Source organism: Heteronotia binoei, chromosome 14 (assembly GCF_032191835.1).
Source record: "Heteronotia binoei isolate CCM8104 ecotype False Entrance Well chromosome 14, APGP_CSIRO_Hbin_v1, whole genome shotgun sequence".
NCBI lineage: Eukaryota > Metazoa > Chordata > Lepidosauria > Squamata > Gekkonidae > Heteronotia > Heteronotia binoei.
Genome location: NC_083236.1, coordinates 66,325,775 through 66,338,353, shown reverse-complemented (window position 1 = coordinate 66,338,353; position 12,579 = coordinate 66,325,775). Strand labels below are relative to the sequence as shown.

The window sequence follows — 12,579 nt, the reverse complement described above, 5'->3', positions numbered from 1 at the left end:
GGCCACTGAGGAAGGAGTGTTCATAGGATCGCATGAACGTTCTGCTTATAGAAAATGAAAATCAAGTATGTGACGAATTGGCTGTGTTTACAGTCTGCTTCGAGAACCAAAGCCATCCAGTAGTTGCTATTCTGAAGGCTGAGCCTGTTTGCCTCTTTGAAGTCTGGGGTGTGAAAAGAGCCCCTTCAGCTACCCCACAGGTCTCCTACCCTAGCCTCCCTTCTGCAGTCCCATACCAGGGGGATCCTGCGTACCACTCACCCTGTAATGCATACTGAAGAGGAGTTCTAATTTTAGCTGAGCTAATGAAGCTGCTCATTTGAAATTCTATTTTAAGTGACCCGACATCAGCAGTGCAACTTTCAAAGGTGGGGTCATGTGGCTCTCGACCGCTTGGGGGGGGGGGGGAGGCACTGAAGGAGATCACACAAACAGGATGGTTTGCTTGCAGCATTGTTGTGGGTGCAGAGGGAGACAGCACTGGCAACCTGGAACTGTGAGGTTCCAAACAAGCCTGGTAAGTTCAGCTCTAGGGATACGATACTCCCAGTCTTGGGCTGCATCAGAGATATAGAAGGTGAGGGTTTTGGAGGGACTTGTGCAGCAGAGAGGGTGTGAAACATGTCTGAGCGAAAGATCTGCATTGTCAGAGAGACCCTGTGAAAGACATCTAGCCATTTTAATGTGATATGGGAGGAGGAGGGGGCAGGTAGGATATGTAATTAGCCACTGGTTTATGTGCTAAGATGGCACATTTTAAGCACATGTTCAGTTTACAGTTGACTGAAGGGGTGGTGGGGAGGGGCCGGTGTTGCCATGCATTTCACACAGACAAAACAGAGCTGTCCAGCTTACAGGGACCAACTTGGCCTCAGCAGTCAGTGCAGTAGTCTCACAGAGCAAAACATTTCTGCTCCTTCTCAAAATGCTTTCCAGGCTTTAATTTCCCATCCTCCTTAACGGTTTGGCAGGGGAGGGTTATTAGTTGCAGGTGTGGGTTTGAGTGAACTTGCACTTTTAAGAGTGGTCTGTTGTCCTGAGGGATCCTTTCTCTTTTTTCTTTTGCCCCAGCACTTACGTGTGAAGGGTAGTCCTCATTACAGGACAAGGTCAACAGTGGGTGAAGCTGGGCTGTTTCCCTTTAACCTGTCCGTCTGGCTGAGCAGTCATGCCTGCTGCTCATGATATTCCTTGCTGACTCCATGCCAACTAGCAGGGGAAACATGTCCACTTGATAATCAACTGTTTGTATACATCCTCCTTTTCCTCTGTGGCTTTTGCTGGCAGAGCAGAGACCATGGAAGGGTCAGCCTCCCAGATCAATGCAAGTTCAGACATGCTCAGTAGAAGACCAGCCTGTGATGGGTGCGGAAATGCCTGTATTCTGCAGCTGAATTGGACCTGTGTCCTCAAAACAGTTGCTTTTGGCCTGCACAGCAGCTTTCCTGCTGTGGATAGTTGTTGCTCAGTTGGGTCATGGGGTCACTTTCTTCCAGGGATGGCAGAGAGTTCTGTAATAAAAAGCTTATGTGGCTGAGAACCATCCGAGCTTTCAGCAGGACTGGATTCTATACACATTTTTAAAACCACTGAATTTTCCTCAAACTGTGCAAATTTTGAGGTACTTATTTATACTGTAGAATTCATTGTTTCCAAAATTGCTTTGTGAAGATACTAAACTAGAAAGACATCTGCTCACCCATCCACCTCCCCTGTGATCTCCACCTGGCTTTGCAGAGGTCTTCACACTTCTCACCACAACCAAAAGTCTTTTTAAAGCACAGGTGCTGAGATTGTCCACATGTAGGATTCAATGTCATGCATACATCTGTGGTGCAAGTATAAATAATTCACAACACCTCGGGTAAAGTGCTACCTTTTTCCTGCTCCTAGTAGATCCTAGATGGGCCAGGCTAGCCTAATGGTGGAAGCTAAACTGGGCTGGCCTTGGTTAGAACTTGGATGAGAGACCATCAAGTGAATCCAGAGTTGCTATGCAGATGCAGGCAATGGCAAACCTCCATTTCTGTCTCTTGCCTTGAAAACCCCGAGGGTTCAGCTGTGATTTAACAGCACTTTCTGCCATCGGTAGAATTTGTTTCTTCTTCCCCCTTGTCCTCCTTAGGTTGGATTCATCACTGCAGACTTGAAGTGCTACCTTCTCCTTCAAAACTGTCTTGGCCCAAATGAAGTGCTAGGAGAAGGGGGGGTGGGAAGACTGCCAGTCCCTTTATGCATCATATGGGAATATCTTTTGTTGTTTTTAATGTGCCGTTTCTGTTCATTTTCCTCCTCTTAGGGGGCAGATATTGAATGGAAGGCAGCATGACGTATTGATTGTGTGTATCTGGTCTGTGGCAGCTGTGCTGTTCTCTATAATGGATCAGGTTCCCAACAAGTCATGGATGGACACAAATGATCAAATGTTTTGTGAAATCCCCATTATGACCTGTCCTAGTTCAGGATTCTGCATGAGATCACTAGATAGCTATGTGAGATGCTCGTGGGTGGGAACGTTCATGGAAGCAAAAGTGTGGAATTTCCCAGGTTCACCTGGCTCCCCCTATCATATCTTCTGCCAGCAGGTGAAGGATTTTTTTGTTTAGCGGGGCGGTCCTTACAGCCCCTTCTTCCTGTTCATGTTTTAATTACCTTTTTATTAATAGAATATATATTTTAAAGTCAATTTTAACATCTCTAAATGTGTTTAATGTCTCTAATGTCCTTAAATGTGGGCCCTAATTAGCTAGAAAGGCAGGATTAAAAATGTTTTAAATAATAGTAAATAATGCCCTTAGATGTAGTCAGGCGTCTTGAGATGAAGTTGCCTTAGTGGTCTGGTGTTCTCTTTGAAACATTCTGAAATACCAAATCCTCGCCCAGCTGCTGCTCAGTTCTTCCCCTCTCCAAACAGGTAGAGAGGTTTTGAGCTAGCCTGATGCCTGGACTCTCGTCAGGACTTTGATTTCCTTAGAACTGTTTTTCTACAGGCGATTCCTATATGACCCTTGTGCTGCTGCAGTGTTTGATTCATTGTCGTTTTGTTTCTCTGGAGGTGTCTTTTCTGAAAAGGTTCAGGGCTTTGTGTGCGGGCAGATTGTTCCTGGCAATGTTACTCCTACTGGATGGTAAAAAGATTCTCTTGCTTCCAGCTGAGATCCTCAAAATTGCTCTTTTAAGCCTTCACTAAAGTTGCTTTTTCTTTTTGGATCCTTTCTGTCAGATTAGGGGGAAAAGGGGTGGGGGGAAGAGTCCTTTCTTCTTCTTCTTATGTGTGAGCCAAAAAGGTGCCTGACTGCTAAAAAGTGGACATACTTGCTGAAAGTGCCTGGGAATGCAGCCGTTCATATCTTCTAGCTCCTGCCCATATCCTGTACATACTTTCCCCCTCTTGCATTCAGGGTCCAGCTAAAAAACGTACAAGGCCACCAGTGATGGGGAAAGAGAATTACACTGTACCTGGCCTGCTAGTGCTCCCCTTGTGCCCATGTGTTTGTCAACACTGCCATTTTCCCTCTGCATCTCCAATTTGTGAGCACCTGGAACACAGCCTAGACCAAGGGTGGCCAAACTGTCATTTTTCACATATATTGTGTGGCTCTTGAAGCCTCCACCCTGTTGGCCGGCTTGGAGAAGGCATTTGTCTCTTTAAATCACTTCGCCAAGCCAGCCAGCAGCTTGGAGAATGCTTTTAAAGTTAAAGTTGTTTTCTTTTCATATCTCCCTCTCCCATCTATCTTCCCTCCCTCCCTCCCTCCCAGCTCTCAAACATCTGACATTCATGTCTTGTGACCCTCAAATTTCTAATGTTTATGTAGCTCTTACATTAAGCAAGTTTGGTCACCCCTGGCCTAGACAGATGAAGAAGGCTTTTCAAGGATCACACCATTGCTCTAGGGTGCCTGGATCTGCCCAAATGGATGGTCCTAAAGGAGTGTCTGTATGTAACCAAATAAACCTTTGGGGCAAGGAGTAGGCAAGGATTTGTTGACTGCAGGACGACAGCCAAATACCTATTTCATTCCCTGCCACCGTCATTTTGCTTTGCTCCACCTTGTCCTAGAGGGAGAAGTGTTTCTAGCTAATTTATTTGCTTGTACTGCATTTCTGGGACAAGGAGGTGGAGAATCTTGCAGGTGTGGAGAGGTGATGCTCTGTCCTATATTAGTTCTGCAGAAAGAGGACTGGACCCTTAGAGAGGGGCTTAGTGTAAGCAGCTCTGATCCTCTCAGACTTGCCCTTTTCCTTGTAGTTACTCAGGGCCAAATGCAGAAAGCAGAAGCAGGTTTGTTTATTTGGGTAATCTTGTCTTCTCTTACAGTAGAATAATGAGAATCTTGCAATTTTTTTGCCCTGGCAAAGTCTAGAGACTGTATGGTACCCTGGATTTGGGGGAATCTGAGCAGGATGAGTAACCCTCCTACCATTCCTGTTCTACTTTCCCCTCTCCTGTTCTGTATAGCTGTCCTCTGCCTTCAGTTAAACTGGCCCTAACAGTATTACTGCTCATCCTTTTTAGCTACATTTTCCTAGCTGTCCTTGTGAAGCACTTGGGGGCCCCTGGTAGGTACTTGCTAAGGATTTGGGTAGTAAAAATGGCCATCTCTCCCCCTGTCGGGTCCCCCCCCCCCACCGCCGCAGCTTGTGTCTTCAATGCCAAGTTTGACTCTGGGATGACCTGACTGACTCCTTCTCTCCCAGTGACGTGGATTCTTTTTTTCATTGTTTCAGGCATGAGCCATGAGCCAAAGTCACCTTCTCTAGGAATGCTTTCAACAGCGACCCGGACCACGGCCACCGTCAGCCCCCTGACCCCTTCTCCTCTCAATGGCTCCCTTGTGCCCAGTGGCAGCCCGGCAGCCAACAGCACTTTGTCAGTCCAGTCAGCGCCCTCTTCCAGCTTTGCTGCCGCCCTGCGCAAGCTTGCCAAACAGGCTGAGGAACCCAGAGGTAAGAGGAAGGGAGGAGGTGGGCACCTGGCCCCCTTGACCCTGAAGCAGAGGGGGCTCTGCAGGGAGGTGCTAAGGAGGGATGACTTTTGCTTTCAAGGGCAAATGGGGAGGGGTCGTGGCTCTGGACTTCAGGGGCTCAGTGCCTTGGAAGATCTGAGCCAGGCTACTAAGATGTCCCCCCACCAGCTTGTTTTCCTGTCCTTTATGGCTCTCATAAGCCTCGGTTGTCCCCTTTTGAAAACTTACTTTTGATCATTTATATGCAAAAATGAATATCAACACACAGTGTACTTTAAATGCTAAAAAAAACCAGAAATGTCTACAGAGATGTGCAGCTTAGAGATGATTAAAAGAGAGCGATAATACAGATTTGATGAGACAGTTCAGAACCCAAAAGAACACCAAACGGACACATACGTGCATACATTGAGGGAAATGAACACACTCAAGCATGCAGGCCAAGTGCCTTTTGAACATGCATGTATAAAACGTCTCACATTTTAAATTGCCATTTCAGTTGGACACCATTTTTGTTAAAATTGTATAGGTAAATTCAGTGAACAAGTCAGAGTGATCATGGTGTTACAAGAAGAAGAAGAAGATATTGAATTTATATCCTGCCCTTCACTCCAAAGAGTCTCAGAGCGGCTCACAATCTCCTTTACCTTCCTCCCCCACAACAGACACCCTGTGAGGTAGATGAAGATATTGGATTTATATCCCGCCCTCCCCTCCACTCCGAAGAGTCTCAGAGCGGCTCACAATCTCCTTTACCTTCCTCCCCCACAACAGACACCCTGTGAGGTAGGTGGGGCTGAAGAGGGCTCTCACAGCAGCTGCCCTTTCAAGGACAACCTCTGCCAGAGCTATGGCTGACCCAAGGCCATGCTAGCAGGTGCAAGTGGAGGAGTGGGGAATCAAACCCGGTTCTCCCAGATAAGAGTCTGCACACTTAACCACTACACCAAACTGGCTCTCCTCCATCCATAGTATAAATCCCTTTGGCTCCTCAGCTGCTAATGACCACTGTTTTTCATGACACTAACCCCACAAGTTGAACTTTCAGATAGCTGCCAGAATGACTTTGGCCAAAATAACAGCAAAGAGCTGTATTAGGTATTTCCCCAGTCAGATGCTTGGCACTCCAAGGTCTTCCACAGATTTATTCTCTTCCTCTTTCAGAAAGCCCTGCGGGTTTGTTAGGTGTTTTGTCGAGAAACGGAACTGACATAATCCCTGCCCAGAGGATTAGAAGTGTCAAGAGTTGACAATGGTCAAGACATGGGTGGGAGAAAATGGGTCAAAGATTGTCAAGTGAGAAATTGAAATCAAGCTGGGAGACTCAAGCTTGCAGTCAGGAAGGAAGAAAATGCTTTGCTCAAGAGGTTGATCTTGTGGGTGGATTTGTAGGATGAAGGTGCAGTAGCTTGATAAACGGAAGCAGGGAGCGAGGCTGGCGCAGATACAGAGTACTGTGGCTTCATTCTTTTATCAGAGGTTTGAGTCCCTTCTTTTTGAGTTCTCTTATCTCTCTTCCCCATTTTAGGGTGGGTCTAGACTGGTAGTTTTTTTTTTCTTTTGTAGAAAATCACACATCAAAAGGTGGCATCGTTCACATCCTGTCCTGTGATGTGAAGCTGTTTGTGTCCAATTCCTCAAACCTCCCTACATGCACAAAAGCTTGTCCTTTGTTAGATAAAACACAATAGGCTTTCCCCCTATCTTCATGGTGCCTGTATTCTCCCATAGGGGAAAACTGCTGGGGAACCTGCTTTCTGTCTTTAGTGTCTGTTAGTGAAAGTCTGAGCTGTGTGTCATTTCTGCAGATTCTGCATTTTAATGCTAGAAAGAAGGTAAAGGTTTAAAGGTCCCAGTCCCTGGCTAAGTACTGGGAAGTGCCTGATGTGTTTTGGGCGAAAGGGGGCAGGGTGAGCAGAGCAGGCCTTAGGCTTGGCATTTGGCAAGTGTCGTGTTTACTGAGTAATAGCCCAGTGGATCCTGTGTCTGGCCTGCTTCTGTCCACAGTCAACCCCTGACGCCCTCCTTTTTTCTTTCCACTAAAGCGCTAGTTTTATTTTTAGCTGTCGGATTTTGTTCTCCCCCTGCCGCTTGACGGGCTAATGTCTTTCCTCAGCATTGTGTCTCGAGGGGGCAGTTTAAAAATTCAATTCAGACAGAGTAATCCAAATGCCATATCATTTGCCGTACCCCGAGAGAAAGTCTGGAGCGAGAGTGAATGCAGGAAAGAATCCGTCCTTTTCTCCTGCAAATAGGGCTCATCGCCGCTGCCATGCTTCATTGAAATTTTATTTTTCCTAAGGCTCCTAAATGTGTTCTTTCACCATCCGAAGCTCCCCCGCTAAATAACAAAGTCAGCGGCTGCTGGGTGCCAGTATGGTGAAATGCACATCTGAATATTTTTCTCTTTAATGGGCTATTTAACAGGAGCCCGGCTGAAGGCGGGCGCCTCGAAGCCAGCAGGAGGAGGTGGAGGTAGGAATTAGTGGAGCAGCAGAAGGAGGCCTGGTTGTAACAGAGGAGGAGGGTGGGATGGGGGAAAGCTGGCTTTTTGCTAGCACAGACAGGAACAGCAAGGCGTACCAAGCCCTGGGCTTTATTTCCTTTTCACTGAAATGATTGCCTGCCTTGCATCTGTAAGCCCTGACAGCAAAAGCTGTCCAACTGCTCGTGGAAGAGGCAGAAAAGAAGCAACCCCATGTTAGAGAGGACTGTTTGAATCTCAGCCTGGATTTCTGGGGTGCAAATTTAATAGCACTTAATGCCGTTTTAAGCGAATTTGACAAACCAGGGCTTTTGTTCAGGGAAGTTTCTGCCACAACGAATAAATCTGTGAGTCTTTCGGATGCCTGAAGGCTCTTTGCTATTTTAACTCAATTTAGCTAGTTTCGAGTCCAGGGGCACCGCAGAGTCCAACGTGATTTTCACGGTATGAGCTTTTGAGAGTCACAGGTCCCTTCGTCAGATACTCTCAAAGCTCAGACCCCAAAACTCTTGTTGGTCCCCAAGCTGCTACTGGAGGCAAATCTAGATAATTTACTACAGACCAACTATTGCCTGAAACTATTAACACAGTTTTATTTATTTATTGTTCTCATTAATAACATGGTTGTGCTCACTGAATAATAAAACCCCCCAAGATCTTGTTATCTCTCTTGGTACATCTGTATGGGTGAAGTGGCACAGAAAGCAAGGGTCAGATTAGGGTCTAACAGCCAGATATAAAACCTTAATTTGCCATGAAAGCTTATTGGGTGATTTGAGCTGGTCACTCTCTCTTAGCCTGATCTACCTCACAGGGTGGTTGTTGTGAGGATAAAATGAAGAAGATATTGGATTTATATCCCGCCCTATACTCTGAATCACAGAGCAGTCACAGTCTCCTTTACCTTCTCCCCCCACATGCAACAAGACATCCTGTGAGGTAGGTGGGGCTGAGAGGGCTCTCACAGAAGCTGCTCCTTCAAGGACAACTCTGAGATAGCCATGGCTGACCGAAAGCCATTCCAGTAGCTGCAAGTGAAGGAGTGGGGAATCAAACCCAGTTCTCCTAGATAAGAGTCCGCACATTTAACCACTACACCAAATTGGTGAAGGAAGAATTATGTAATTGGTAAGAAAAGTGGCTACAGATATCTTAAAAAATACCCGATGCTCAGTGCTAATGAGTCAGGAATGGCTACTCCTTCTGGTCTCATGCATATTTAGCTGCCCTCTTTCTTTTCCTGAGAGCTGCTTCAAGCTGAAGAAAGTTCACCGGCTTTCTGTAGCACTGCATGGAAAAGCAGGCGTGTCCATCTAGAACATTTATATCTCCTTCACTCCATTAACATAGTGCCTTACAAGTTAATTAAACAATGGTAACAGTAAATGCATAATATGGTAATAGTGAAACAGTATCGAAAATGCTAAAATGCGGAACTAAAACCCCTAACGGTATCATTAAAGCACTTAACCTAAAATGCACCCACAAGTGACAGCCACAATGCAATAATATGTTCTTAAAATGTACCACAATAATATATTTAACACAGCTTAAGAACAACAACAATCAGAAGAATAAAAGCAAGATTAAATAAGAATAAAAGTGGAGAATTTCAAACAAAATGTTGGAGATTAATGTATTGGGAGTGAGCAGTTTTTTCTGACCCCTCCCCCTACTCAGTTTGGATATATTGAACTGGGGGGGGGATCAGGTTTCCCCTCCCCCCCCCAAAAAAAAATCCCAATACTGGTGTGGTATTTGGATCCAGTGTTTTTTGAAAATCCTAAATTTTGGGGGTCCAGTAGACCCGAGAAGAAAAAAATGGGGGGGGGGGGGATTGCAGGAACTGTGCCTACTGAAAACAGTCTGCACCCTGTGGGCTCAGCTGATCCTGTGCTAACTTCCGTTGCAGTCTGGTTTAAACCAAGCTACAAGAAGAGCTAGCCCCAGTTGAGGCCGTGGAGAGCTCTCAGCTCCCCTGGCCCAGCTGATCCTTGCAACTCAGTTTAAACTGAGCTGCAAGAGGAGCCAGCCCGCCCAAAGGGAATTGCTGACACCTGACATACAGCTGAAAGGCGGGAAGTGTGCTCCCAACTCTTGCTGGTTTTGGATTTACTGGTAATTCCCAAATATATCTGGGATTTTCTCTGGATTTCCTCCCCTCCCCCTCCAGTTTTCCCAAGAAAACCTGGATACATTTGGGAAGCTGAAATATACCTGGAAAATACTGATAAGGCATTTTTCAAGTATATGTTTGCCTCAGGTAGATCTGAACGCACACCCCTAGCAGGTAATAGTCCAATAAAAATTACATGGTGCAGGAGCTAGCCAAAGGCATGTACGCAAAAAAACATCTCTCCCTGGCATCTGAAAGACTCAAGATTTGCTGCCAAGGAAGTCTGGATGACCTGACCTGGATAGCTAGCCCAATCTCATCCGATCTTGGAAGCTAAGCAGGGTCAGCCCTGGTTAGTACTTGGATGGGAGACCACTTAGGAAGTTGAGGTTGTGACGCAGAGGTAGGCTATGGCAAGCCACCTCCAAATATATCTTGCCTTGAAAACCCCATGGAGTCACCGTGTTAGCTGTGACTTGATGTGGGGTGGGGAGGTCCAGTCGGAAAGGCTGGAATAAAAATCTAAATTCTCAGTGTCATGATACAGAATGCCCTGCCTCTGGTTTTAATCCACCTTACTTCAACATAGGAAATAAGGAAATATCTTAAGAGGCAGACAGGTTTGAATGGGAGCAGAAGGTCTTTCCAGTAACTGGCTGTGGGAAGTGTAGAGCTTGAATTGAGCCCTAAAACAGACAAGGGAGCAAAGGGAGATTTTTAGGTCCATGTAACTTGTAGCACTCACTAGCAGCCTAGCCCCTTCATTCTGCACTAATGGAAGCCTTAGAAATTTTTTTTAAAGGGTCCCATGTAGAGGACATTCCAAAAGTCCAACTTGGATGTATAATCAGTACATGCATAACAGCAGCAAAGCATTCCTTTAAAAGAAGAACCACATAATGTGCCACAATCAAAGCTTTTAAAAGGCACTGTGCTATAGAAACTTTTCATTTCTATCAGCAGCCCCATATTTACACACACACACACACACACACACACACACACACATAGCTGAAATCCTGCTCACTCTGTAAGTGCAACCCCAAAAAGAACAGGTAGACCCTGCACACTCCGAACTGGCTTTGTTGCCAAAAACACTTCACTCTTATCTGGATTGAGTTTCAGTTTATTGGCCCTCCTCCAGCACATTACTGGTTCTAGACAACAGTTCAGGGTATCTGTTGATCTGCCAGACTCTGTTGAAAGGGAGGGGGGTAGAGCTGGGTCTTATTTGTTCTTGCTTTTGAGACTATCGCACTTTAACTGATAATGCCACCTGTTTACATTTATATTCTTTTTAAACTGTTTTAATCATTGATTTCCTGTGTTTATATTGTTGTATACTATCAATGTGATTTCCCATGAGCCTGCTTGTAGGGAGGGGGCAGAACAAAAATCTAAATACTTAAATATTGATGGCAACTTTCCCAGTGTTCAAATGTAGATATTAAAGAACATATAGGGACAGAAGAAAATAAGTGGCTGTCACCACTTTCTGGAACAAGCCATCAAGATAAGAACAGAATGCCCTGACCAGGGTAGCCCAGGCAAGCCCGATCTCATCAGATCTCGGAAGCTAAGCATGGTCAACTCTGGCAAGTACTTGGAATACCAGAGCCAGCAGGTAGGGGCAGGCTTTATTCAGCCACCTCTCTGAATATTCTCCATGCCCCCGGTAGGAGTCAGTCACCAGAGGTTGCCATGACTTCCAGGTGCACACACATGCACGTAAAATGCCCCCCCCAAAAGAACAGAATGACCAGAGCATGGTGGCTAGCTCAGTTGAATGAAGTCCAGAAGAATCAACAGGGTCAAACCACCACCACCCACCTCCACTTTCTTGACACAGATATTGTCTGCGTAACCAGAACTTAATCCCAAAACTGGGTCAGATATCAGGATGAAATGGGTCTAGACAGTCCATTCCATCCCAGAAAGCTTTGCTCAAGAAAAAGATATTTGTAACTGGGCTATAATTGTTTAAATTTTGAAGATCTAAGGTGCGATTCTTAAAAATAGGTCTCATGACTGCCTTATTCGAGGTGGTTGGAACAACTTCCTCTTTCAGTGGAGCACCATAGCCTGTCGTCCTGCAGCTGTTGCCAGTTAGAGGTTTTGATTGCTAGACCCTGAGGGTTTATGCTCCCGAAAATCCAGTAGCTAAGAGTTGTTTCTTACTGATTTCCTAGGAACCATCACTTGCATCTGTGATGCCAGCAGTTACACATCCTTAGTTGATGCTACAGCTTGTGTGAGTAGGGCCACCGGGAAGCAGATGGCTCCCTGACCCCACCATGGATGCACCATGAGCTTGGCTGCCTTCTGTGATGAGTTCTGGAAACTGTTTTGGCAACGGAGCGGTTTGTGGTAGCTGCTTTATTGTTCCACCATGTTTGTTCCTTTCAGAAAGTACTTTCTTTTAACAGAAGTTTCTTTGTGCACAGTAATTATCTAAATCTGAGCAGACACGAGCAAGTCAATTAAGGCTGGCTACGTGTCAGTGCTGGTGTTTGCATGCAGGTGAGCCAATTTGTATTCCAAGATAGGCGAATAGCCGTGTCCGGAATCCGAGGAACTACCTAGAAACTTCCAGGAACAAAACAATTGCTGACTAGGTGGGTTGCTGCTGCCAGTCTTATAGGGAAGGAAGGGCAAAATAGTTGAAAGTAGTTTGTAAAGTTCGTGTGTGAGGCAATGGCACAGTGTGTGAGGCAGTGGCATGCAAGAGGTCCCAGGTTCAGTCCCTGGCATCTTCAGTTAAAGAATCTGGCAGTAGGTGATTTGCTTTTCTGCCAGTCTGTGATCCTGCCAGTCTGAGGAAACAACACTGACTTTGATGGACCAAGGGTCTGATTAAGTATTGGCCAGCTTCACGTCTGTTAATTTGGAAGATGTCAAGACTTAAGCCTCCTTGGAAACTAACTGAATCTTCTAATTTGAAGGACTCCAGCTCTGGGTTTACTCCAAAGTAAGGGAAATGTACTCTTTTACTGATGCCTCACATGGCT

At 45.8% G+C, this 12,579-nt stretch overlaps 1 protein-coding gene across 6 annotated transcripts in view; it reads left to right on the top strand.

The window, feature by feature from the left end:
• Window positions 1-12,579, top strand: part of GSE1 (Gse1 coiled-coil protein) — a 592,607-nt gene that overhangs the window by 536,884 nt on the left and 43,144 nt on the right. For all 6 annotated transcript variants that reach the window (XM_060254206.1, XM_060254205.1, XM_060254204.1 and 3 more), the window contains one exon: window positions 4,732-4,950. In XM_060254206.1, coding sequence (XP_060110189.1) covers window positions 4,734-4,950 — 217 coding nt within the window. In that variant the 5' untranslated portion in view covers window positions 4,732-4,733. The remainder of the gene's footprint in view (window positions 1-4,731; window positions 4,951-12,579) is intronic.